The 27,987-nt window shown below is 35.6% G+C and overlaps 3 protein-coding genes across 4 annotated transcripts; 2 read left to right on the top strand and 1 right to left on the bottom strand.

Moving 5' to 3' along the window:
• The first annotated feature begins 28 nt into the window (after positions 1 to 28).
• Positions 29 to 14,210, top strand: pmpcb (peptidase, mitochondrial processing subunit beta). 2 transcript variants are annotated; one of them, XM_037760686.1, is made up of 14 exons: positions 29 to 186; positions 846 to 983; positions 1,865 to 1,951; positions 2,195 to 2,324; positions 2,818 to 3,016; positions 3,180 to 3,259; positions 3,504 to 3,616; positions 3,862 to 4,005; positions 4,221 to 4,381; positions 4,534 to 4,619; positions 12,268 to 12,356; positions 12,723 to 12,798; positions 13,297 to 13,364; positions 13,984 to 14,210. In XM_037760686.1, the coding sequence occupies exons 1-13, from the start codon at positions 103 to 105 to the stop codon at positions 13,359 to 13,361; spliced, it is 1,452 nt and encodes a 483-aa protein (XP_037616614.1). In that variant the 5' UTR covers positions 29 to 102; the 3' UTR covers positions 13,362 to 13,364; positions 13,984 to 14,210. The 2 variants fall into 2 exon arrangements, with proteins under 2 accessions (XP_037616614.1, XP_037616613.1); XM_037760685.1 differs by lacking the exon at positions 13,984 to 14,210 and having other exon boundaries at positions 13,297 to 13,499.
• On the bottom strand, positions 13,420 to 21,107 carry dnajc2 (DnaJ (Hsp40) homolog, subfamily C, member 2). The gene is made up of 16 exons (XM_037760684.1): positions 20,885 to 21,107; positions 19,374 to 19,564; positions 18,727 to 18,802; positions 18,490 to 18,588; positions 18,177 to 18,399; positions 17,986 to 18,051; positions 17,807 to 17,898; positions 17,522 to 17,643; positions 17,053 to 17,202; positions 16,880 to 16,968; positions 15,705 to 15,774; positions 15,399 to 15,580; positions 14,608 to 14,708; positions 14,304 to 14,414; positions 13,965 to 14,125; positions 13,420 to 13,587 (listed from the first exon to the last, which is right to left on the bottom strand). The coding sequence occupies exons 1-16, from the start codon at positions 20,937 to 20,939 to the stop codon at positions 13,522 to 13,524; spliced, it is 1,854 nt and encodes a 617-aa protein (XP_037616612.1). The 5' UTR covers positions 20,940 to 21,107; the 3' UTR covers positions 13,420 to 13,521.
• Positions 21,108 to 22,079: 972 nt separating this feature from the next.
• psmc2 (proteasome 26S subunit, ATPase 2) lies at positions 22,080 to 26,992 on the top strand. The gene is made up of 12 exons (XM_037760166.1): positions 22,080 to 22,270; positions 22,581 to 22,618; positions 23,187 to 23,268; positions 23,377 to 23,476; positions 24,323 to 24,454; positions 24,559 to 24,631; positions 24,994 to 25,089; positions 25,339 to 25,503; positions 25,606 to 25,693; positions 26,075 to 26,277; positions 26,423 to 26,519; positions 26,713 to 26,992. Exons 1-12 carry the CDS (start codon positions 22,198 to 22,200, stop codon positions 26,868 to 26,870), a joined length of 1,305 nt encoding a protein of 434 aa, XP_037616094.1. The 5' UTR covers positions 22,080 to 22,197; the 3' UTR covers positions 26,871 to 26,992.
• Positions 26,993 to 27,987: the final 995 nt, after the last annotated feature.

The raw sequence follows: 27,987 nt of genomic DNA, 5'->3' as shown, positions 1-27,987 counted from the left end.
GTTTTATTTTGATGAGACGTCCCGTCATCCCCGGCGGATCTGAGAGTATTACGTCACTTACGTATTGCGTCTCTTTGCGTCAGCGTGACAGAAGAAACCAACATGGCAGCGTCCTTACAGCGCTTCACGTCTGCTGGCAGATTTCTCCTTCAAAGACATTTATTGAAGACAAAACCTTCAATCCGGGTAAGAACAATGTGTTTATAGTGATGTTTTACATATTGTTACACTTCCTCTATAGTTTGACAGTTATAACTGCTCAGTTTAAAGAAGGTAAACCTCTCAACAACATCAAATCAGAGAACAGCTGAGACCTGCTGGTTAATAACATGAGGGGCTAATGCAACATGAAGAAATACCAGTCATATCAGTCATATCTGACCAGTTCAGTCCAGTGAAACGACCACATAGGTTAGTTAAATTCATTATCTCTGACAGTAACAGCTTAACCTAAATTTGCAGAATCATCATGACTGTCTGTTAATTAGTTAGTGTGTGTGTGTGTGTGTGTGTGTGTGTGTGTGTGTGTGTGTGTGTGTGTGTGTGTGTGAGTGAAAGTACTGAGTGTTGACTTTTACAGGGACACTGTCTGAGTAAAGCAACTCCTTTTCTCTGTAAAATAACTCCTTTTCTCACAGTCCCTGTTGTAGATTTCTATATAATCATAATAATCTCCTGCTGTGCAACTCTTCTGCAGACTTTGTGTGACTCTGTATAACCAGTGCCTCTTCTTGCAAGAATAAAATACAACAAAGACATTTCATCTGTTTGACATCTTTATTTCAACGTTCATTAGGACTCATCTTGGAATATTGACAGTGTGTGTGTTTTCTCTTCACCTGCAGCTCCCAGCTGGATCACACAGACTGTTGGCTACTCAGGCTGCTCACCAGGTGGCTCTCAATGTTCCTGAAACCAAGGTGACCACTTTAGAGAACGGACTGCGGGTGTCTTCTGAGGACGCTGGCAACACCACCTGCACGGTGAGATAACAAGTTACCCTGCTTAAACACTTTATTTGGTCTGACTACTTTTTATGTATTTGTAATAATAATTGAGAAAAGTACAAATGCAAGAATCAAATAAAATGTTTGGGTTAACTTAATGACCCTCTCCAATCCAAACCACAATAAAGAAATTCAAGACTCAAATATTTCTTTTATTTTTTGGGGAACAAATCAAAAGAGTTGACAAAATTTGGAATAATTTGCTATAAATTACTAAGTTGTGCTGTATCATTAAAAACTGCATATCTACAGTTTGCGCCAATAAAACAAGCATATTGTGTCCATTACTACGTTACCCACGTTAGCTTTGGGTCAATAGAAACTCTGATATGATGACATTAGGGGTGTAAGAAAATATAGAGTATCGCGATATTATGTTTTGTCATACTGTCTCAAAAACACTATCGATTTTTATATATTTAAAAACTTTGTTTATATAGTTTACATGCAAAGATTAACTCTCACTCAATACTTATTATGAAGGGGTCCTTGAAAAATGTTCTCCCCTGTAAGAGGACCCTAGCCCCAAAGAGTCTGAGAACCCCTGCTGTAATGTACAGAACAATATCATTAGCACCTTTTGATGGTGATTCTTCTTCAATTTGTAATTAAAGTCACCTAAGTTGAGTTGTAAGTGTTGGCAAAATAAAATCATTCAACCAGTTAAAATAGAAAAGAGTCAACTTGCAGCGGTGGGTGTGGGTCATGAGACAGGTTTATCTCAATGCCTAATGAAGAGTTGAGCTCTGTCAGTACAGAATACAACCTCAGCTCAGGTATCTGTCTGAAGTTGTGGTACAGTAGCAGCAGAATGTGTTTGGATATTAATCTGTGGATTCATCACTGTCTTCATCCAGGTGGGCCTCTGGATAGACGCCGGCAGTCGCTACGAGAATGAGAGAAATAATGGCACCGCACATTTCCTGGAACATATGGCATTTAAGGTGAGATGGTAGCAGAGCAGCAAAGTGTTTACTTCTGCTAACTGGACCAACTGGTTTGTCTTTTATATCTCCTTATTACACATGCAACAATTACAAAGACACGTTAGCTAAATGGACACAGTGGAATCTTTCCTAAATGTTATAATGTTCATGACTTATTAAAATAAATGGTATGTCTTGTCTTCAATAATGTGAAACATATCCTAAGGTTTGTTGTGTACTGTGTGTGTGTGTGTGTGACAGGGCACCAGGAAGCGCTCCCAGCTGGATCTGGAGTTGGAGATCGAGAACATGGGGGCTCACCTGAACGCCTACACGTCCAGAGAGCAAACTGTGTATTACGCCAAAGCTTTCTCTAAAGATCTTCCACGAGGTACAGTAGAGTGCAGCAGGGCAGAGCAGCTGAACGTTAAGGCCACACTGGCATGTAGTGATGAACATGAGGATGATTTAAATGGTGATTAAGAAAGGGAGCATACATGTTATTGCTTTGCAGAGAATTGCATATTAGATTACATAATAACCAGGACTGACCCTGCTGCAGTAAAATGAGAGGTTTTGTAAAGGGAGTCTAGCAGCTGCAGATCTTTTCGACACGATGCGGTGGTGCTCATGGACACACTACCGCTTATGATCACAGGGGCCGCCAAAATCAACACAAAATGAAAGTTCCTTGTAGTAACCTTAAAGTATTTAAATGTTCTTAAAGTCTTAACAAGTGAACTTGATTACATTTTAAGAAAAGGTCCCAGATAAGTACAGCACATTCAGCCTTATCAACACAGACTGATGTGTTTGAATAATGGAAAAGAAATCATAGTTCCTTTATCCAAATAAATAATGTTCCTGTTTTCTTCTCTCCCAAGCTGTGGAGATCCTGGCTGACATCATCCAGAACAGCACACTGGGTGAGGCAGAGATCGAGAGGGAGCGAGGGGTGATCCTCAGAGAGATGCAGGAAGTAGAGACCAATCTGCAGGAAGTGGTCTTTGATTACCTGCATGCTACCGCGTACCAGTCTACAGCTCTGGGCAGGACCATCCTGGGCCCCACCGAGAACATCAAGTAAGACCGAACAAAACTCCTTTGGTCTACCGAACACAGGATCTCTGTTGCAAATACCTGATCTCAGTGTGGTTTATGTGAAGGTCTCACCTCAACTTGCTGTAGAAATGCAGTCTTGTACATGTTTTTTTTCATGCTGTAAGTTAGTTGTATTTGATTGCAGGACGATCAACAGAGGAGACCTGGTGGAGTACATCACCACTCACTACAAAGGCCCCAGAATAGTGCTGGCTGCTGCTGGAGGTCAGAGCTCGTTATCCCCTCACTTATTTGGTTATAGGTCGACATGTTAGTTTGATATGAATCCATAAAACAGCAAATCCCCCCATTGTTACTGAGATATTATTCACAGCAGCTGTCACTGGCGTTACTGTTGGTTCTGCATGAACTCACACCAGACATAAAGTTATGGATTCATACCAAATTAAAATGTGACTTTGAGGTTATTCTGACCTTCAGGACATTCTGTGATGTCTTTTTTGTTCAGGAGTTTCACATGATGAGCTCAATGATTTGGCCAAGTATCATTTTGGAAAACTTCCTGGCAGATATAAAGGTGAAGCCCCGGCTGTTCCTGAATGCCACTTCACAGGAAGTGAGGTAAGGTTGATGTTTTTAGGTTAAGACCATACATTATTATCTAATTCTTTTTTTTTTTTTTACTTATTTAATTTTGTCATGTAAATTTGTATCAGTATGTTTTTTTATTATTATTATCATTGTCACATGCAAAAAAAAAACAAGAACATTGACAACACTTTATTTCAAGTTCATGTTAGAAATAGCACAGCCTTACTGACAGTAGGAAAACTTTACAAGTGAATGTGTTTTTGCTGTTGCTTCAGATCCGCGTGCGTGACGACAAGATGCCTCTGGCTCACATCGCCATCGCAGTGGAAGCGGTTGGATGGTCACACCCCGACACCATCCCCCTCATGGTGGCAAACACACTTATTGGGAACTGGGACCGCTCGTTTGGCGGCGGTGTGGTGAGTACCGATGAAAGCTCCACTCCTATTAACTTTAGTTTAGATTTCTTACACCAGTTGTGTCAACCATACATACATAAACACACACATTGAGTCAGCAATTGACCAAACACTTCAGTAGCCAGTTAACTGTAAGACTGTACTTTTATTATTGCACAGGTTGGGCTTTCCATCTTGTAACTATCCCTTTTGTATTGTGTCATTTGTGAACCTAGAATCTGTCCAGTAAACTGGCTCAGATGGCCTGTCAGGGGAACCTGTGCCACAGCTTCCAGTCCTTCAACACCTGCTACACAGACACAGGCCTGTGGGGTCTCTACATGGTGTGTGAGCCCGGCACCATCAACGAAATGATGCACTTCACTCAGATGGAATGGTGAGTGCACACTGAGAAAGGACAGATCAGATATACTGTAGTAATGGTACGTTTTAAACCATAAAACACTGTGTGTGTGTGTGTGTGTAGCTGCTGTCTACTTCCAGGTCTAAATATAAAACGGATGATGAATCTTTTTGCTCTCATGTTAGGATGTCTCTTTGCACGAGTGTGACGGAGAGCGAGGTGGCACGGGCCAAGAACCTGCTCAAGACCAACATGCTCCTGCATCTCGACGGTAAGTCTGCATCATGTCAGGCTGCACTGATAATCTGAGAAGCATAATGTAGCGCTGTTTTATACCTCCATGCCGGCAACATAACACGCTATACTATGACTTTTTATGACACACTATACTATGACTTTTTATGACACACTATACTATGACTTTTTTATAGCTTTTATGAGATTTTTATGGCGTACTATACTTGGACTTTTGTACGACATTATTATGGCATACTATACCATGACTCTTTTATGATGTACTATACTATGACGTTTTTCGACATACTATACTATGACTTTTTTTAATGAATTATTCGACATACTATACTATAACTCTTTTTCATGAAATTTTCAAAATACCACACTATGACTTTTATTCATGAAAATTTCGACATACTATACCATGACTTTTTTTTCCTGAAATTTACGACATACTATACTATGATTTTTTCATGAAATTTAAGACATGCTATATGACTTTTTTTCATGAAATTTACAACATGCTATACTATGACTTTTTTTTCATGAAATTTACAACATGCTATATTTTGACTTTTTTTCCCTGAAATTTACGACATGCTATATTTTGACTCTTTTTTCATGAAATTTTTGACATGCTATATTTTAACTTTTTTTTCATGAAATTTACGACATGCTATATTTTGACTTTTTTTTCATGAAATTTACGACATGCTATATTTTGACTTTTTTTTCATGAAATTTACAACATGCTATATTTGGACTTTTTTTTCATGAAATTTACGACATGCTATATTTTGACTTTTTTTTTCATGAAATTTTCGACATGCTATATTTTGACTTTTTTTTCATGAAATTTACGACATGCTATATTTTGACTTTTTTTTCATGAAATTTTCGACATGCTATATTCTGACTTTTTTTTTCATGAAATTTTCGACATGCTATATTCTGACTTTTTTTTTCATGAAATTTACGACATGCTATATTTGGACTTTTTTTACATGAAATTTACGACATACTATACTATGATTTTTTCATGAAATTTAAGACATGCTATATGACTTTTTTTCATGAAATTTACAACATGCTATACTATGACTTTTTTTTCATGAAATTTACAACATACTATATTTTGACTTTTTTTTTCATGAAATTTACGACATGCTATATTTGGACTTTTTTTTCATGAAATTTACGACATGCTATATTTGGACTTTTTTTTCCTGAAATTTTCGACATGCTATATTTTGACTTTTTTTTCATGAAATTTACGACATGCTATATTTTGACTTTTTTCCTGAAATTTACGACATGCTATATTTTGACTTTTTTTTCATGAAATTTTCGACATGCTATATTTTGACTTTTTTTTCATGAAATTTACGACATGCTATATTTTGACTTTTTTTTCATGAAATTTACCACATGCTATATTTTGACTTTTTTCCCCTGAAATTTACCACATGCTATATTATCACTTTTTTTTCAAGAAATTTTCGACATACTATACTATGACTTTTTTTATTTAATAACCTTTTTGACATGCTATACTATGACTTTTTTTTCAAGAAATTTTCGACATACCATAGTATGTCGAAAATTGTATGAAAAAAAGTCATAGTATAGTATGTCGAAAATTTCTTGAAAAAAAAGTCATAGTATAGTATGTCGAAAATTTCTTGAAAAAAAAGTCATAGTATAGTATGTCGAAAATTTTATGAAAAAAAAGTCATAGTATAGTATGTCGAAAATTTCTTGAAAAAAAAGTCATAGTATAGTATGTCGAAAATTTCTTGAAAAAAAGTCATAGTATAGTATGTCGAAAATTGTATGAAAAAAAGTCATAGTATAGCATGTCGAAAATTTCTTGAAAAAAAAGTCATAGTATAGTATGTCGAAAATTGTATGAAAAAAAGTCATAGTATAGTATGTCGAAAAGGTTATTAAATAAAAAAAGTCATAGTATAGTATGTCGAAAATTTCTTGAAAAAAAAGTCATAGTATAGTATGTCGAAAATTTTATGAAAAAAAAGTCATAGTATAGTATGTCGAAAATTTCTTGAAAAAAAAGTCATAGTATAGTATGTCGAAAATTGTATGAAAAAAAGTCATAGTATAGCATGTCGAAAATGTTATGAAAAAAAAGTCATAGTATAGTATGTCGAAAATTTCTTGAAAAAAAAGTCATAGTATAGCATGTCGAAAATGTTATGAAAAAAAAGTCATAGTATAGTATGTCGAAAATTTCTTGAAAAAAAAGTCATAGTATAGTATGTCGAAAATTTCTTGAAAAAAAAGTCATAGTATAGTATGTCGAAAATTTTATGAAAAAAAAGTCATAGTATAGTATGTTGAAAATTTCTTGAAAAAAAAGTCATAGTATAGTATGTCGAAAATTGTATGAAAAAAAGTCATAGTATAGCATGTCGAAAATGTTATGAAAAAAAAGTCATAGTATAGTATGTCGAAAAGGTTATTAAATAAAAAAAGTCATAGTATAGTATGTCGAAAATTTCTTGAAAAAAAAGTCATAGTATAGTATGTCGAAAATTTTATGAAAAAAAAGTCATAGTATAGTATGTCGAAAATTTCTTGAAAAAAAAGTCATAGTATAGTATGTCGAAAATTTTATGAAAAAAAAGTCATAGTATAGTATGTCGAAAATTTCTTGAAAAAAAAGTCATAGTATAGTATGTCGAAAATTGTATGAAAAAAAGTCAGTATAGTATGTCGAAAATTTTATGAAAAAAAAGTCATAGTATAGTATGTCCAAAATTTCATGAAAAAAAGTCATAGTATAGTATGTCGAAAATTTCTTGAAAAAAAAGTCATAGTATAGTATGTCGAAAATTTCTTGAAAAAAAAGTCATAGTATAGTATGTCGAAAATTTTATGAAAAAAAAGTCATAGTATAGTATGTCGAAAATTTCTTGAAAAAAAAGTCATAGTATACAGGACTGTCTCAGAGAATTAGAATATTGTGATAAAGTTCTTTATTTTCTGTAATGCAATTAAAAAAACAAAAATGTCATGCATTCTGGATTCATTACAAATCAACTGAAATATTGCAAGCCTTTTATTCTTTTAATATTGCTGATTATGGCTTACAGCTTAAGAAAACACAAATATCCTATCTCTAAATATTAGAATATTTCCTCAGACCAAGTAAAAAAAAAGATTGATAACAGTAAAACAAAATCAAACATTTGAAAATGTCCATTAATGCACTCAGTACTTGGTTGGGAATCCTTTTGCACGGATTACAGCATCAATGCGGCGTGGCATGGAGGCAATCAGGTATCAAAAGCCACTGTTCACAGACGTGTCCGGGAAATGGGCTACAATAGCCGTATTCCCATGGTCAAGCCACTTCTGAACTCAAGACAACGGAAGAAGCGTCTGACTTGGGCTATGGAAAAGAAGCACCGGACAGTTGCAGAGTGGTCCAAAGTCCTCTTTTCAGACGAAAGCAAGTGTTGTATTTCATTTGGAAGTCAAGGCGCCAGAGTCTGGAGAAAGGCTGGAGAGGAGCAAAATCCAAGTTGCTTGAAATCCAGTGTGAAGTTCCCACAGTCAGTGATGGTTTGGGGAGCCATGTCAGCTGCTGGTGTTGGTCCACTGTGTTTCATCAAGTCCAGAGTAAATGCAGCTGTGTACCAAGAGATTTTAGAGCACTACATGCTTCCGTCTGCTGAAAAGCTCTATGGAGATGAGGATTTCATTTTCCAGCATGATCTGGCACCTGCCCACAGTGCCAGAACCACCAGTAACTGGTGTACTGCCCATGGCATTACTGTCCTCGATTGGCCTGCCAATTCCCCTGACCTGAACCCCATAGAGAATTTGTGGGGTATTGTGAAGAGGAAGCTGAAAGACACCAGACCCAACAATGCAAATGAGCTAAAGGCCGCTATTGAAGCATCATGGGCATCCATAACACCTCAGCAATGCCACAGGCTGATTGCCTCCATGCCACGCCGCATTGATGCTGTAATCTGTGCAAAAGGATTCCCAACCAAGTACTGAGTGCATTAATGGACATTTTCAAATGTTTGATTTTGTTTTACTGTTATCAATCTTTTTTTTTACTTGGTCTGAGGAAATATTCTAATATTTAGAGATAGGATATTTGTGTTTTCTTAAGCTGTAAGCCATAATCAGCAATATTAAAAGAATAAAAGGCTTGCAATATTTCAGTTGATTTGTAATGAATCCAGAATGCATGACATTTTTGTTTTTTTAATTGCATTACAGAAAATAAAGAACTTTATCACAATATTCTAATTCTCTGAGACAGTCCTGTAGTATGTCGAAAATTGTATGAAAAAAAGTCATAGTATAGCATGTCGAAAATGTTATGAAAAAAAAGTCATAGTATAGTATGTCGAAAAGGTTATTAAATAAAAAAAGTCATAGTATAGTATGTCGAAAATTTCTTGAAAAAAAAGTCATAGTATAGTATGTCGAAAATTTCTTGAAAAAAAAGTCATAGTATAGTATGTCGAAAATTTCTTGAAAAAAAAGTCATAGTATAGTATGTCGAAAATTGTATGAAAAAAAGTCATAGTATAGCATGTCGAAAATGTTATGAAAAAAAAGTCATAGTATAGTATGTCGAAAATTTCTTGAAAAAAAAGTCATAGTATAGTATGTCGAAAATTGTATGAAAAAAAGTCATAGTATAGTATGTCAAAAATTTCTTGAAAAAAAAGTCATAGTATAGTATGTCGAAAATTTTATGAAAAAAAAGTCATAGTATAGTATGTCGAAAATTTCTTGAAAAAAAAGTCATAGTATAGTATGTTGAAAATTTCTTGAAAAAAAAGTCATAGTATAGTATGTCGAAAATTGTATGAAAAAAAGTCATAGTATAGCATGTCGAAAATGTTATGAAAAAAAAGTCATAGTATAGTATGTCGAAAAGGTTATTAAATAAAAAAAGTCATAGTATAGTATGTCGAAAATTTCTTGAAAAAAAGTCATAGTATAGTATGTCGAAAATTTTATGAAAAAAAAGTCATAGTATAGTATGTCGAAAATTTCTTGAAAAAAAAGTCATAGTATAGTATGTCGAAAATTTTATGAAAAAAAAGTCATAGTATAGTATGTTGAAAATTTCTTGAAAAAAAAGTCATAGTATAGTATGTCGAAAATTGTATGAAAAAAAGTCATAGTATAGCATGTCGAAAATGTTATGAAAAAAAAGTCATAGTATAGTATGTCGAAAAGGTTATTAAATAAAAAAAGTCATAGTATAGTATGTCGAAAATTTCTTGAAAAAAAAGTCATAGTATAGTATGTCGAAAATTGTATGAAAAAAAGTCAGTATAGCATGTCGAAAATGTTATGAAAAAAAAGTCATAGTATAGTATGTCGAAAAGGTTATTAAATAAAAAAAGTCATAGTATAGCATGTCGAAAATGTTATGAAAAAAAAGTCATAGTATAGTATGTCGAAAAGGTTATTAAATAAAAAAAGTCATAGTATAGTATGTCGAAAATTTCTTGAAAAAAAAGTCATAGTATAGTATGTCGAAAATTTTATGAAAAAAAAGTCATAGTATAGTATGTCGAAAATTTCTTGAAAAAAAAGTCATAGTATAGTATGTCGAAAATTGTATGAAAAAAAGTCAGTATAGCATGTCGAAAATGTTATGAAAAAAAAGTCATAGTATAGTATGTCGAAAATTTCTTGAAAAAAAAGTCATAGTATAGTATGTCGAAAATTTCTTGAAAAAAAAGTCATAGTATAGTATGTCGAAAATTTCTTGAAAAAAAGTCATAGTATAGTATGTCGAAAATTTCTTGAAAAAAAAAGTCATAGTATAGTATGTCGAAAATTGTATGAAAAAAAGTCATAGTATAGTATGTCGAAAATTTTATGAAAAAAAAGTCATAGTATAGTATGTCCAAAATTTCATGAAAAAAAGTCATAGTATAGTATGTCGAAAAATATATTAAAAAAGTCATAGTATAGTATGTCGAAAATTTTCATGAAAAAAATTGATGTCGAAAATTTCGTGAAAAATATTGATGTCGAAAATTTCGTGAAAAAAAGTCATAGTATAGCATGTCGAAAATTTTCATGAAAAAAATTGATGTCGAAAATTTCGTGAAAAAAAGTCATAGTATAGTATGTCGAAAATTTCTTGAAAAAAGTCATAGTATAGTATGTCGAAAAGGTTATTAAATAAAAAAAGTCATAGTATAGTATGTCGAAAATTTCTTGAAAAAAAAGTCATAGTATAGTATGTCGAAAATTTTATGAAAAAAAAGTCATAGTATAGTATGTCGAAAATTTCTTGAAAAAAAAGTCATAGTATAGTATGTCGAAAAGGTTATTAAATAAAAAAAGTCATAGTATAGTATGTCGAAAATTTCTTGAAAAAAAAGTCATAGTATAGTATGTCGAAAATTTTATGAAAAAAAAGTCATAGTATAGTATGTTGAAAATTTCATGAAAAAAAGTCATAGTATAGTATGTCGAAAATTGTATGAAAAAAAGTCATAGTATAGCATGTCGAAAATGTTATGAAAAAAAAGTCATAGTATAGTATGTCGAAAAGGTTATTAAATAAAAAAAGTCATAGTATAGTATGTCGAAAATTTCTTGAAAAAAAAGTCATAGTATAGTATGTCGAAAATTTTATGAAAAAAAAGTCAGTATAGCATGTCGAAAATGTTATGAAAAAAAAGTCATAGTATAGTATGTCGAAAAGGTTATTAAATAAAAAAAGTCATAGTATAGTATGTCGAAAATTTCTTGAAAAAAAAGTCATAGTATAGTATGTCGAAAATTTCTTGAAAAAAAAGTCATAGTATAGTATGTCGAAAATTGTATGAAAAAAAGTCATAGTATAGTATGTCGAAAATTTTATGAAAAAAAAGTCATAGTATAGTATGTCCAAAATTTCATGAAAAAAAGTCATAGTATAGTATGTCGAAAAATATATTAAAAAAAAGTCATAGTATAGTATGTCGAAAATTTTCATGAAAAAAATTGATGTCGAAAATTTCGTGAAAAATATTGATGTCGAAAATTTCGTGAAAAAAAGTCATAGTATAGCATGTCGAAAATTTTCATGAAAAAAATTGATGTCGAAAATTTCGTGAAAAAAAGTCATAGTATAGCATGTCGAAAATTTTCATGAAAAATATTGATGTCGAAAATTTCGTGAAAAAAAGTCATAGTATAGTATGTCGAAAATTTCTTGAAAAAAGTCATAGTATAGTATGTCGAAAATTTCATGAAAAAAAAGTCAGTATAGTATGTCGAAAATTTTATGAAAAAAAACTCATAGTATAGTATGTCGAAAATTTCTTGAAAAAAAAGTCATAGTATAGTATGTCGAAAATTTCTTTTTTCAAGAAATTTTCGACATACTATACTATGACTTTTTTTTCATAACATTTTCGACATGCTATACTATGACTTTTTTTCATACAATTTTCGACATACTATACTGACTTTTTTTTCATGAAATTTTCGACATACTATACTATGACTTTTTTTATTTAATAACCTTTTCGACATGCTATATTATGACTTTTTTCGACATACTATACCATGACTTTTTTTTCATGAAACTTTCGACATACTATACTACGACTTTTTATACAACTGCAAGGTGGTAATTGTTCTTTTTGTCTGACATCAACTTGTGTATTTGCTTTCTCCAGGATCCACCCCGATCTGTGAGGACATCGGCAGACAGATGCTGTGCTACAGTCGCAGGATCCCTCTGCATGAGCTGGAAGCCAGAATTGACGTGAGTGGATACAGTCAAATCTCACCCAACTAAGAATGTATAGAGGTTCCCACATTTCCATCCAATTCAAAGACTGAGTGGAATTCAAGGAGGCAGCTGTGGCATGTTATGCATCACGTACTGCAAAGTGTTGAATCTGTATCGATGACCTTCTTGCTAACAACTCCTCCAATAAGAAAATCACCAGATTTTAAAGTAATCCTACGCTTCATGATAAATCACCCTGCCTTTGACGATCATTCAACTTTCAACTGTTAAGCAATGAACTATCGGCTCTGATTTATGCCTTCCTAAAAGTAGGAAAAGCACTGGTTGAATTGTGGTGGGAAATTTTAATTTTGTATTTTTTTATCTCCCCTTCACCAGGCTATCGACGCCACAACTATCAAGGACGTGTGTACCAAATATATCTTCAACAAGGCTCCTGCCATCGCAGCAGTTGGTATGTTTGGCTGTTTTTCCTAATTGGATGTAGAGTAGCATCTTTTAGTATAACTCGTATACGTTGTAGTAGGAAGACATAGTCATATTGTGTTCAACAATAGCTCCTGCGCTTCATGTTGCAAGTTATCTTAATTGCAATGTTTATGCACAGTAAAATTAAAGAAGCAGCCATTTATTTGTTCAAGAGGACACTCAATCCTTGCATGTAAAGTTGAATAGGTTAATTAGTTAGACGACTAAACTCGGGTTATATTTTTGTATCCCCAGCCACCGGTACTATGGGTTATGATAACATTGTACTCATTCAAAGGGAGATCTTGGAATGCGGCAACATCAATTTCTACGATGTCGCCGTGTTCCCAGCACTCCCTTTGACCGAGTACAGTGTTATCATTACCAATAAAAACAACGGTGAGAGCTACAAAAATACAACCGACGTTGTAATAAACTGTGTAGTTTTACTTTTCATGACTTGTTTGTTTTTTTTTCTTCTCAGGTCCAATTGAACAGCTGCCGGATTACAACCAGATCCGCAGTGGAATGTTCTGGATGAAACCCTGATCTGTGAGGACAGATCATCAACTGTACACACCGTGTAAAACATTACACATACACAGTATTTAAGTTTGTAATATTTTTTCCTCCTTTAATTTTTATTATAAAATAAAGACCAACACAATAATGTTAAAATAACACGGATACTATTCTTTTGTGGTTCTTGTCATTTTTTACTCTTGCCTCCGACTTCCTGTGCGGCTTTCTTGGCTTTAACCATCTCCACCAGTTCCTGCAACAGAAACAGGGAAAACATGTTAGAATAGTACTCGCATTTTGGAGGCTCTTGTGTTACTATTCATGTTCCTCTTGCAAGATTTCACGGCGCCGAAGGAAAACAACCAATCAGAGTCAAGGAGTCTCTGAGCAGCTGTCAATCACAACTCGCGAACTCCGATCAATCAATATTCTGTTACTGTAATGCCTATTTAACTCCTCAAATGTTTTCAGAAACATCTTGTAGTGTACCGTTTAGCTAAACTACAACTTCATATTCACGATTGACAGCTGCTCAGAGACGCCTCAGCTCTGATTTGTTGTTTTCTTTCGGGCGTGGTGGAATCTTGCAAATGGATGGAAGCATCCGCAGCCAGACCAGCACCATCTTACCTTGTACCTCTTCATACAGTCTTTCTTGGTTCGTCCTGGGACAGCAGCAGCGATCTTCTCCCACCGCTCAGGTGTGCTGACTGGGTAGGTCTTCAGGGCTTGTTCCAGAAGCTTCTGTTCCTCTGTGGTCCAGGAGGCAGCATTACCGTCGCTACCGGCGCCTGAGGGGACGAGACACAGCGGGGTCAATGAGACACATTGTTACACAGAATATTTGTCATTCATTAAACATTTTCCTCACCATGATCCCCTTGAGCTATTTCCTTGTTTACAATGTGTACACACCTTTCTTGACTCAAACTGTAACTAGTGTGTTTTCATACAGTTAGAGACACTCACCATCAAATCTCTCTGAGGGCACAGCGTTGTCTATGGTGGGCGCTACACAAGCATGTTCCTTCTTGAACTTCTCAAAGGCTTTTCTGTTTATCTCGTCTTTCTGACCCGGATCTGTGGAGAGGACATTAACAGGACTGATTTAGCTTATTAAAATACACAAAAACAGCATAGAAAATAGTATTTTAATTATACTTTACTGTGTCCATATCGTGCATAAATAGATATAAAATGATTTCTTTTTTAAACAGTAATGCTCAGTGGTGTGGCCCTGAAGCTAGTTTGCAGTAGTCATTTCTGAGCTCACCTAGTCGTTGTAGATTCTTGGCTTTGTTGATGACGTCTTTGGCCGTCCTCTTCATGCCACTGGTGGAGTGTAGGTTCATATAGTTGGCAATAACTTCCCATCTGGAAGGAATAAAACAATTCAATTTGAGGAACAAGGATTCTAACGTATAGTATTCCATAAAAAAAAAAAAAATGTTGTATGGTATTTCAAATAAATTATAACAAAGACTAACTATAGTATGTCATTAAAAATAATTAAAAAGTCATTAATAATGAAAAGTCATAGTATAGTATGTCAAACAATTAAAAAGTCATCGTATAGTATGTCATAAAATAATTTGTCATAAAAATTATTAAAAAGTCATATTAATAATTAAAAAGTTATAGTAAAGTATGTCATAAAATTATAATTAAAAGTCATATTATAGTATGTCATAAAAATTATTAAAGTCATATTAATAATTGAAAAGTCATAGAATTAGTATTAGTAGAAGTATGTCATAAAATAATTTAAGTCATAGTTTAGTATGTCATAAAAATAATTAAAAAGTCATAGTATAGTATGTCGAAAATTTCACGAGAAAAAGTCATAGTATAGTATGTCGTAAAAAAAAATCAATATAGTACGTCATATAACAATTAAAAAGTCATAGTATATGTCCTGAAAATAATTTAAAAAGTCAAATTATAGTGCGTTATAAAAAATAATTTAAATGTCATAGTACAGAATGTCATATAAAAATCAGTATAGTATGTCATAAAAATAATTTAAAAGTCATATTATTGTTTAAACTTTGTGCGAGTGTCTACCTGGCGTTGGTCCCAGCAGGGAACAGGTTGACAGCTTTGATGAGCAGCTGAAGGTCTTCCTCGTTCCAGCCCTTCCCGCCTGATCCTCCTCCTGCGCTGGCCTGCTCAGCGCTGCGAGCCGCCTGCCTCATCTGGACCTCAGCATCCTTCTCCCTCTGCAGCTGAGCGTTCACTTCCTGCACCTGAGAGGAGGAACGCCAACATGTTTGTACACTTTACGTACATCAACTCGTTCCCTATAAAAGCTATAAAATAAATTGGAAATGCCACAAAAAAAAATGTTTGAAAACAAAAGTGCATTTTTACCTGCTTCTCCACGGCTACCTTGCTGTCCTCTTTTGAGCCTGAGGCCATGATTTCATTCAGAGACTGCAGGCTGCAAACACACAATAAATTTCTGTTACACATCTCATACACCACCACATGCATTAACAAGTAATAATATATGAAGAATATATCGACAAATAACTAAAAAGTCATAGTACAGTATGCCATAAAAAAATTCAAAAGTCATAGTATAATAAGTCATGAAAATAATTAAAAAATCATTATATTATCTCATAAAAATAATTAAAAAGTCATATTATAGTATATCATAAAAAAAATTAAAAAGTTATCTTATAGTATGTCATCAAAAAAATTAAAAGTCATATTAATAATTAAAGTCATATTATAGTATGTCATAAAAATAATTTAAGTCATATTCATAATTAATAAGTCATATTATAGTATATCATCAAAATAATTTAAAAGTCATATTAATAATTAATAAGTCATATTATAGTATGTCATAAAATAATTAAAAAGTCATATTATATTATGTCATAAAATAATTAAAAAGTCATAGTATAGTATGTCATCAAAAAAATTAAGTCATATTAATAATTAAAGTCATTATAGTATGTCATAAAAATAATTTAAGTCATATTATATGTCATGAAAATAATTAAAAAGTCAAATTATAGTATGTCATAAAATAATTAAAAAGACATATAGTATGTCATTAAAATAATTAAAAAGTCATATTATAGTATATCATAAAAAAAATTAAAAAGTTATATTATAGTATGTCATCAAAAAAATTAAAAGTCATATTAATAATTAAAGTCATATTATAGTATGTCATAAAAATAATTTAAGTCATATTATATGTCATGAAAATAATTAAAAAGTCAAATTATAGTATGTCATAAAATAATTAAAAAGACATATTATAGTATGTCATAAAAAAATTAAAAAGTCATATTAATAATTAAAGAATCATAGTATAGTATGTCTTAAAATAATTAAAGTCATAGTATAATATGTCATAAAAAAATTAAAGTCATATTAATAATTAAAAAGACAAGAATGGGTCTATATTAAAGAGGGGTGGAGTGGAAGAGGTTGATGCCTTTGTGGTCCTGATCTACAGAAATGTGTCCAAAACAAGTTTGAAAGCATTAAATTCCTCCGAGTGCTGATCTTGTAGATGACTGTACCTCGTCAGCTCCAGACGATCACAGAGCTTCTCTACTTCCTCCATCATTCTCACACTGTCAGATTCCTCCTCAGTGAAGTAATTCCAGTTCTGCGGAGTGAGAAAAGAACATTAACTTAAGAACTACGACTCCTCAATAGTCTCAAATCTTGACGTATTTCTATGAGAACGAACCTTGCAGGTCGTCCTGAGTTTCTGCCTCTCCTTCTTGAAGGCCTTCTTCTGGATCTCCTTCTCTTTCTTGGCCTGCTGAGCTACCTGCTTGGCTTCCTCTTCCTCCTTCTCCTTCGCCAAACGAGCGGCGTCCAGCTCCGCCTGCCGGGCCTGTTAAACACACGAGGAACTGACTGATGAGCATTTTGTCCAAAGTGACGGCATCATTTCAAAAGCAAACCTAAAGTCACTAAAATATAAACCCTGATCAGAAGCCTGACATCTGCTGGTGAGATGTTATGGTATGTTAAGCAGTCGCTCTTTGATATTACAGTTCATAACACAGCAGCTGTGACACGTCATATTTAATAGAAGTTGCTCTGAGGCCTGGAGCCGGTCGTGAAGCAACGCGACAGAGAAGGGTCAAAATATCTAAAACAGGTAATTTAATGGGAAACACAGGTTTGGTATGAATGTGAATGAGACTCACTCGCTCCTTCTCCTCCTGCTCTCTCTTCTTGGCTTCAACTTTAGCCTTCTTCTCAGCCTCCTTCCTGGCTTTTTCTTCATCTTTGAATTTCTTTATTCTAGGGTCTAAGCTGTAGGCAGTATCTGCAGGGAAGCAACACAACATCATCAGTCTCACTAATATTCAGCAGCGGTATCCTGGCATTCCTTCACTATGCACCAGATTACAGACCGTTATGTAGCGTAGTGTTAATGTAGTGTTTCATTCATTTTGCAGTGTGTGTGTGCCGGTTCTGAGAGACTGTACCAACTAGTGTTCGCATTCTGTTCATCTCCTCCTTCTTCCTCTGAGCTCTGGAGGCTCGATTCTGCTTTTCAATCCATCTCCTCTCATCTCGACTGCAAGACGACACGTCAGTCAGACACTTAAAGTTATAACGCAGGGTCTGAAATGTGTCGCAGTAGCTGTGAGACACACTAACTTACCACTCAGCCTTTTCCTTTTCCTCTTCATCCAGGTATGAGAATTCCCTCCATGAGTCAAAGTTGTACCTTTAACAGAAAATTGAAAGTTAAAACACTCCCTCTTCTCTAAATGCTAAATCTTTCTGCTCTGACACTTTAAATCAGATCAACATTTCTCGCTAAAAAGCAGCAAAAAAAACTCCCCCGCTTACCAAAAAGAGTAAAAATTGTCGACTTCTTCGAAAGAGGACTCCATGTTTCCGAGCTTAGGCACGTGCTTTTTGGAAGACCATCTGGCATTTCTCTCGAAAACGGGAGAAAACACCTCGGAAAAGTTTTCTTTGCCTTCGTTCTTTGAAGGCACGGCGTTGTCGAAGGTAGGATCTACGCTGTCGAAGGCTCTCCTCTTCATGGGGTCTGACAGGATTTCTATAGCTGAGGTTCAAACAAAGACAGAAATAACAGTTAGAGGGCCCTTCTGTAATAATATTAGTGCTGATAAGAACTAGAGGCGGCGTTACATACCTTTAGTTATACAGGTAAAGTAATCATTGTCTCCCTCTACGATCTGCTCTCCACCAGCTTTCCTCTTGTCAGGATGGTGCTTCAACACGATCGCTTTGTCTGTTGAGAAACAGCAGAGAATAAGTTATTTATTTATATATATATATATATATATATATATATATATATATATAATATAAGTTATTTCCACCAACTAGAGAAATTAACCATGCGAGGAGGAGGAAGAAATATACTCACGGGCAGTTTTGATCTGTTTCTGTGTGGCTTTGTACCTCAAGTGTGGGAGCCCGAGGACAGAATAGTGATCTTGATTCTGACAAAGAAGGAACGAGTAAGTAGAGAGTTCAAATGACGAGCTGACATTGGTTATATTTTTATTAGGCCTGTCCAAGTTGACGTGTTAACGCAAATTTAGGGAGACTCGTGGGTACCCATAGAACCCATTTTCATTCACATATCTTGAGGTCAGAGGTCAAGGGACCCCTTTGAAAATGGCCATGCCAGTTTAAAGGTGCCACTTTGTGACCTGTGATGGACAACTTTCACTGTTTTCTGCATTTACACTGCATTTGTGCAGACTCTGCAGTCGAACAATACAGGGAGGATTATCAGTCTGGCCCTTTATAGCTGTCACATTTCTCTTTCCTGCATTGTGTTTCAAAAGGACAGGAGGAAGAGTTAGTAGGTGAATAAAGCTGATGTCAACCTGTGATTAACAGAGAATAACTAATCAACATTCAGGCATTTCCTCAACTAATCAAAACTGCAGGGTGACATTAAAAAGCAGATGCTTGATGAGTTTCTCTTCCTGTGATACATCAGCTCTGAAAAGGAAGCAGAGACTTCTCCTCCTGTGAAATTAACATTCTGATCTCGACCGATACCTTCCAGTCTTTGGGGTCGAGTGTTCGGAGCATCGGGTACTCCTCCAGCTGAAAGTCTTCATCCTCCGACTCCTCTGAGGACACCTCTTCCTCCTCCAGCTCCTGGAAGGAGACAGACGCGTTCCTGTTCCTCCTCTTCAAGTAGGCCTCGAACCATCGACCCACCGGCTCCACCTCGATCTGCACAGAGGCTGGAGGGAGGGACAGGAGGTGAGACATCAAGGGTTACACTGGTTACTAGAATATGTTTAGGCCAATGATGATATTAAAGGTCTTATTGATAACATTTTTTATGTAGACGAATAATAGTATAAAAATAATGACTTTATCCTCGTAATATTACGACTTTTTTTCTCGTAAAGCTATGACTTTATTCTGGTAATATTACGATTTTTTTATCGTAATATTACGACTTTATTCTCTAAATATTAAGACTTTTTTTCTCGTAAAGTTATGACCTTATTCTCGTAATATTACGACTTTATTCACGTTATATTACGACTTTATTCTCGTAATATTACGACTTTATTCACGTTATATTACGACTTTATTCTCGTAATATTACGACTTTTATTCTCGATATAATACAACTTTTTTTCTCGTTAACTTCTGACTTTATTCTCGTAATATTGCGACTTTATTCTTGTAATATTCTGACTTTATTCTCGTAATATTGCGACTTTATTCTTGTAATATTCTGACTTTATTCTCGTAATATTGCGACTTTATTCTTGTAATATTCTGACTTTATTCTCGTAATATTTCGACTTTTTCTCATAAGGTTATAACTTTTTTTCTCGTAATATTCTGACTTTATTCTTTTATGTGGCCCTAACACTCCGTAGTACATTGTCTCTTTGGCCCTCACTGCATTAGACTTATATATTATATTCTTAGACTATAAACTGTGTTACCTTCATCACAATAATCAAATGTTTTGCGGCTCCAAACAGATTTCTTTAATTATTTTTGCCTAAAATGTCTCTTTTGATAGTAAAGGTTGCTGACCCCTGACCCCTGGTTTAGGGTGAACCTTTAACTACAGCTTCTATTTTTATCCTCATTGAAGATGGTGACAGGTCAGACTATCTGAAGGTGCAACAGGTGCACAGTATTATATAACAGTAATGAATGAGATGAGATGCTGACACATAGAAATCGGTGAAATATCAACAAAAAAAAAAAAGTGAAAGTGTGTTAAACATCAAGCCAACCAGCAAGTGTTCAGCTAAATCAGTGCACCATGATGAGTGGGCAGCAGCTCAGTCACATTATGAACCACAGGAACACATACAGTCAGAATAAACCAACAAACAACAAACATTATGAACAATAAAGGGACTCTTCACAGCTCTGATATAACCTAGCTGGTAGTATCAGCTCACTGTCTGCTCTTTAGCTCTTTAGCTGCGTGCTACCGAGCATAGCAACAGTCTCCATATAGAACACTGGTAGCTTAGCTTAGCTTAGCATTAGCTTAGCTTAGCTCATTGGCGTCTTTCTCTTCTTACCGGCAGCAGAAGTGAAGACAACCGTCTCATCACCGTCCAGCGCTTCCAACAACATCTTAGAGAGATAGTCTACACGATCATTCAGCTGACGGAGTTATGAAGTTAAAGGTTTTTAGTGAAGTTTGCTGCTCAGTAACAAACCAGCAGCACATGGGCCTCTCTCTGACTGCCGGGAACGACTTCCGGTGGTGTCACACCGTAACCACTCCTCCGTGCGGTGTCACACCGTAACCCCTCCTTCTTTCTTCTTCTTTGGTGTTTATTGGCGGTTGGCAAACAACGATTTGCTGCATTACCGCCACCAGCTGGTGGAGTGTGGATCATTCTGGCTAATAATTACTATATCCCCCAAAAATAAATAAAAGAAAAATAACATTAAAAGAAAAAAAAGAAAAGAAAAAAAAAGAAAAGAAAAAATAATAGGAAAAAGAAAAATTAAAAAGAAAAAGAAAAATATTAGGAAAAAGAAAAAGAAAAAAAAGAAAAGAAAAAATAATAGGAAAAAGAAAAAGAAAAATTAAAAAGAAAAAGAAAAAGAAAAAAGAAAAGAAAAAGAAAAAAAAAAAAAAAGAAAAAAGAAAAAAGAAAAGAAAAAGGAGTGCGTAACATCATGTCATTTTACACCTTACTGCTACTCTTAAATTCTACCCACCAAAACTTCTCTCAAAAGGACATTGTTTATGGACTTGTCATAGACAATAACAAAGATGACTTTCTGGTGAATAACATTCTCATTCTTGGAAAATTTTCCAAGTACATGAAAGTGAAACCTATAAGTTTAATGTGTTTCAGTCTGAGTTTATTTCTTACTTAAAAGCCCTTAAAGTCATGAAAAACAAAAATGCATTGAAACTTCTTAGTATAATAGAATAATATGAATTACAGGTACAGCCCCTATAGCCCTTAATTTAATTTATTATTATTTTCATGTATAATTTTACATATTTTATTTGTTCTTGTTTTTGTTTATTTTCTTTTTCTTTTTCTTTTTCTTTTTCTTTTTCTTTTTCTTTTTCTTTTTCTTTTTCTTTTTTTTTTCTTTTTCTTTTTTCTTTCTTTCTTTATTTATCTATTTATTTGTTTTATTTTTTTGGGATATAGTAATTATTAGCCAGATCGATCCACACTCCACCAGTTTGTTTTTATTTTTTTGATGGTGCCTCCTCAATAAGAGTCCGACGTGTGTTTCCGGTGACTGGCTGAAACCACCGGAAGTGTAAAGCTGCTGTGTAATAGTAGAGTTTAGCAGCAGCAGCAGCTCTGGTTGTTATTCTACTGATTATACAGTTTATAGTTTATTAACTGATCTAAACATGCCGGATTATTTAGGAGACGATCAAAGGAAGACTAAGGAGAAAGAGGAGAAAGATGACGGACCCATCAGAGGTTTGATAAAAGCTAAATTAACTCATTTAAAACAAACAGAACGTCGAGGTTAGCTGTTAAGCTAACATTAGCCTCTGAGCTAACAGCTAACATTAGCATGGAGGCTAACTGCTGTTTGTTCCTCTGATCAGGATCAGTGTTGGTTTATTAGTATAACATTGAAGTTGTTTATAGTTAATGTTACTATAGCATGTGTAACTGTAATATAAGTTAATAAACTACATCCTTCAGGTGGACAGCAGAGCTAACAGTAGCAGCTTAATGACAATGTTAGTATGCAACCAGCTCATTCATGTGTTTATCTTCACAGCTCTGGATGAAGGAGACATCGCCCTGCTCAAAACATATGTAAGTACAATCCTGGGCAAAGCTTGCACCAGTTGAAAGCTAATGTTATCTGTGAAGAATTGTTCACATTTACATTATTCTGCACTTCAGTATATTTTTAAAAACTCTACCTCAGTTCTCATCCCACATTATATTCCATATTTGACATTTCTTAATCCCCTGGTCTCTACTGTATATCTCCTATATTTTATTATTCAGCACTATGCCACTTTTTGCACTATATTCACATTTGTAATAGTCCTGTATCTCAGTTGTTACCCTGCACTATACTCATTTTTAACAGTCTCTTCTGCACTATATTCACTTTTTTAATAGTCTTGTATCACAACTGTTACCCTGCACTATATTCACTTCTAACAGTTTTCTTCATCTCCTTGTATTTTTATATCTGGTATTTTTTTTGTACTTTGTACTACTAACGTTTTTACTGCCTTTTACTAACATGTTTTGCACTATGGAACTGTGATGCTGGAAACTTGAATTTCCCTCAGGATCAATAAAGTTACTATCTATCTATCTATCTATTCATTTTTAAGTTCTAATGTGGTGCTTTTCTGTTTATGATCAGGGTCAAAGCACCTACTCCAGACAGATCAAACAGGTAGAAGATGACATCCAGCAGCTGCTCAAGAAGATCAACGAGCTGACAGGTGGGTGATAAAAAGGCCGTGACACTGACTTCAGATGTAGTGACTGACTGGATGCTGGGTTGTGTTTGAAGTTCCTGTTGTATATTTATTTTTTGTTGGCTTTGACAGGCATTAAGGAGTCAGACACAGGCCTGGCTCCACCAGCGCTCTGGGATCTGGCTGCCGACAAACAGACTCTGCAGAGTGAACAGCCGCTGCAGGTTGCAAGGTAAGCAAACCTGGCTACACAGTGACTTGGCAAGAAACAAGATAATGTGGCAATATGTTTGGTGATGGCTGTTTTTGCTATATATCACAAGGCAAAGTCAGAATATTTAATGTGATATGGTCCTTGCCATAAGGAAAAACACATCTTAGCTTTAACAAGTAGTTCATCTTACTAGAAAATTTAATATTTTATAATCGGGGTGCAACTAATGATTTGTTTTCGTTGTTGATTAATCTGTCGATTATTTTCTCAATTAATCGATTATTTATTTGCTCTAAAATGTCAGAAAATAGTGAAAAATGTCAATCAGTGTTTCCCGAAGCCAAATAAGACGTCCTCAAATGTCTTGCTTTGTCCACAACTCAGACACTCAAAAACTGATTTTAAGTTAACTGTCATAGAGGAGTAAAGAAAACATATTTACACTTAAGAATCTGGAATCGGAGAATTTGCCTTTTTACTTAAACTGTTTATTCGATTATCAAAATAGTTGGTGATTCATTTAATAGTTGACAACTAATCGATGAATTGTTGCAGCTCTATATTATGATATATACTGTACATTCCCTAATTTTTTTGAAGATGCTAAATATTTGCGTAAGATGTTATCACAGTTAACTTTCTTAACTTCCCTACTGCATTCATCTGTTTATGTATTATCCATCCCTTTCAAAATAATAGCATTAGATTTATTCTGCCTCACAAAACTGAAATATTCTGCGATGATAGGTTGTAAACAAGGTTTTACCACATTCCCCTCCAGTACAAAAGAAATCTTTTGTTTTGTTTTCTTATAACGTATATCCATTTTTTAGTTCCAAATGTTTCTGTGTATCATTCAAACAGATGCACGAAGATCATCAACGCAGACTCGGAGGACCCCAAATACATCATCAACGTCAAACAGTTTGCCAAGTTCGTGGTGGACCTGAGCGACCAGGTGGCCCCGACTGACATCGAGGAGGGCATGAGAGTCGGGTGAGGCAGACGTGTTATTTAAATTAAACTAAAATATTATTTATTTATGTCAAACGTCTAGCCAAAACAATCTGCTAAATTAAGTGTCCTTTCTGTTCTTCCAGTGTCGACAGAAACAAGTATCAGATCCACATCCCTCTGCCTCCTAAGATTGACCCAACTGTCACCATGATGCAGGTATGAATCCGCTAGAGCACAGGTTCTCAAACTTTTTTGACCCCTTAAAGGGGAAAACATTTTCCAAGGACCCCCTCCCATAATCGTAACACCGATTTAAGCATAATGCTTACTATCATTTTTACTCTTAGATGCCATTGGATTGGCAAGTTTCAGTTGGTTGTAATCTGCAACTTCACTGCTAGATGCCGCCAGATCCAACACACTGCACCTTTAAGCCGTGCATTTAGATTATCTGACATTTTTCAACATCGTCACAAATTATTTTTTGGAAAAGTGAGAGCCGACCTTCAACTTTTTACTAAAATTACATGAAGAATTGCACAACTAACAATTAACAACTCTTTGTTCTGGTGTTGTAGGTGGAGGAGAAGCCTGATGTGACCTACAGTGATGTCGGTGGATGTAAGGAGCAGATTGAGAAGCTGAGAGAAGTGGTCGAGACCCCGCTGCTCCATGTGAGTGTTCAGAAATGAAGAATATCCCACACCCAAGTCACTAGCAGAGCTTTTCCTAGTCACAACAATCACCCATGAACTGTCTAGTCACCAGTTTTGGAGCGATTTTACTAAGACAGACCTGCCATCACATGTCTGCTGTTTAGTACAGTTAACAGGACTGATTAAAACGACTCAGTTCTCTACCATCATGTGAGACTTATACATGCGTCCATCCTGACTAATCACCCTGTTTCCTCTGCTCACCAGCCCGAGAGGTTTGTCAATCTGGGTATCGAGCCACCGAAAGGCGTGCTGCTGTTCGGGCCGCCCGGCACAGGAAAGACCCTGTGCGCCCGCGCCGTGGCCAACAGGACGGACGCCTGCTTCATCAGAGTCATCGGCTCCGAGCTGGTGCAGAAATATGTGGGAGAGGTGAGTGGAGATTGAGTTGACATCAGTCAGAAAATAGCAGCTGTTTAGATGAATCCCGATGGACGTAAAGGTTCACTTTGGATTCCTGTCTTTTGTTTGTAGGGAGCCAGAATGGTGCGTGAGCTGTTTGAGATGGCCAGGACTAAGAAGGCTTGTCTCATCTTCTTTGATGAAATTGATGCCATTGGAGGTAAGTTTCCACTGTCCCATTCTTTCACGTGTTTCAGTAGTATTTACAGTACATTTTCTCTAATATGTCTGTGTTATGATCCTTTCAAAATGGCTTAAACTATGCTCACATCAGAGCAACATCAAGAGAGAGATTTGTAGAGATTATTGGAGATTCTGAATCTCTGTTTAAGTCAAGTAATATAACATTTTATGCCAAGATGAATATCATTTCAGCCAGTTTTGGTGCAACATTCCTTCTCCACGTACAATAGTTGTCTTCTTCTGAACATATTAATTTAAAAGCTGTGATAACAAAACTAAACTGAATATCCCCATATAACACTTGAGCAGAACACAGTCTTCCACATTAACATGGAAACGTGTCCTTTGAACCTACCAGGCGCTCGTTTTGACGACGGTGCCGGTGGAGACAACGAGGTCCAGAGGACTATGCTGGAGCTCATCAACCAGCTGGACGGCTTCGACCCTCGAGGCAACATCAAGGTGCTGATGGCCACCAACCGACCGGACACCCTGGACCCGGCACTGATGAGACCCGGACGTCTGGACAGGAAGATCGAGTTCAGCCTGCCCGACTTGGAGGTGAGTGAAGTCTTCACAAGACATGCAATATACTCTCATAACTAAAGCCATAAAACTCTGCTCACCTCTACTTTGTGCAGTTGTTTCCAACTGTTTTTCTCTTATGAACCTCTAGCCTCATCCCCCGTTTGTTTTTGTGTTTCAGGGTCGCACGCACATCTTCAAGATCCACGCCCGCTCTATGAGTGTGGAGAGAGACATTCGCTTTGAGTTGCTGGCTCGCCTCTGTCCCAACAGCACCGGTAAGACCGACACAGCAGCATTCAATCTCCGCTCTGTCATTTTGTCTTTCCTCTAATCACAAAACGGCCACAGAAGCATCTCACCCTAAAACCTAAACATCCCTAAAAACAGAGAGTATTTATTGCTGCATGACTGACTGAACCTGAAAGTGGTTCTGGAAGCAGAATCTGATGTTGTGCGTTTTCCTGCCAGGTGCTGAGATCCGCAGCGTGTGCACAGAGGCCGGCATGTTCGCCATCCGAGCTCGCAGGAAGATCGCCACAGAGAAGGACTTCCTGGAGGCCGTCAACAAGGTCATCAAGTCCTACGCCAAGTTCAGCGCCACCCCCAGATACATGACCTACAACTAAAGAGTGTTTGTGTGTGTGTGAGAAGTTCCACTTTGGCTTTTTACTGTCAAAAGAAACAGAGTCAAAAATATTGTCCATTTTGTCGTCATTCTTGTTCACTTAAAAATAAAATTTATTCCAGACTTGAGTCTCCGTGATTTGTTAAAGGTTGTAAAACATCCACATGGTAACTTTAAAGGCATCCTGTGTTAAACAGTAACAGCACAACTACAGCTTTTTTTCTTCTTTTTTTTAAATAGGAAAACACTTGTTATGTTGAAATGTACAATACTACATTAATGTTGTGCTCCGACTCAAACAGTAGTGTACTGTAACAAACATGATACTGCAAAGTGAACAGTGATGGTGCTTTTGCTGGTTTAAATACACAGAAATACAGCTGAAAATAGAATACTCCAATAGATCAGAGGCTTGTACTACGAAGCAGGATTTAGTGTTAGCTAGGTAACTTCAGGGTTCGTCCCACGAAGGTGGATCACTTCTTACCGGGGTAGATCACCATGGTAACTGATGCTGAACACCAAATCTGCTCTGGAGCAGGTTATGTTCCAGATAAGCGATCAACTCGTATAAAAGCACTTACTCTTGAGTCTGTTTCACACCGCCTGAGAGGGCAGCTGAAAGAAGATTGAAATAGTCATACACGCCAATTGCGTGCCAGGGTATAAAGAAATGTAAACCATTCATCCATTACACTCCTAAAAGCTATTTAAATCTAGACAACTATATCTGACTTTTGAGTATTCCCGTTAAATTAATAAATCTGTTAATTTACGCATTCACACATCGGGATGTTTTTTCTTTTGCCAGCTGTTCTTCCTGCATTTAGCAGCTTCAACTGTGTTAATTTTAGTCTGGATTAAGAGATTAACTTCTTCGTATTTGTCTAATATAGTTTGCTCTTCTTTTATTAAATGTGCCACTCTGCCTGTCTGTCCGGAAGTCAGTAGACTTGTCCATGTCTGTGATTGGTCATATAATGCAGACACCGCCTCGTTCATGTGAACGTGCTCATAACCAGGTAGAGAAACTCTGGGTTGACTTACCGAGTTGATAACCACCATCGTAGGACGGTTTAGCGGGATCTCGTTTGTCAGGGTTAGTGAAGCCAGATAAG

The sequence above is a fragment of the Sebastes umbrosus genome, chromosome 23, assembly GCF_015220745.1.
Source record: "Sebastes umbrosus isolate fSebUmb1 chromosome 23, fSebUmb1.pri, whole genome shotgun sequence".
In the NCBI taxonomy this organism is placed as follows: domain Eukaryota; kingdom Metazoa; phylum Chordata; class Actinopteri; order Perciformes; family Sebastidae; genus Sebastes; species Sebastes umbrosus.
This window is presented reverse-complemented; position numbering and strand designations above follow the sequence as displayed.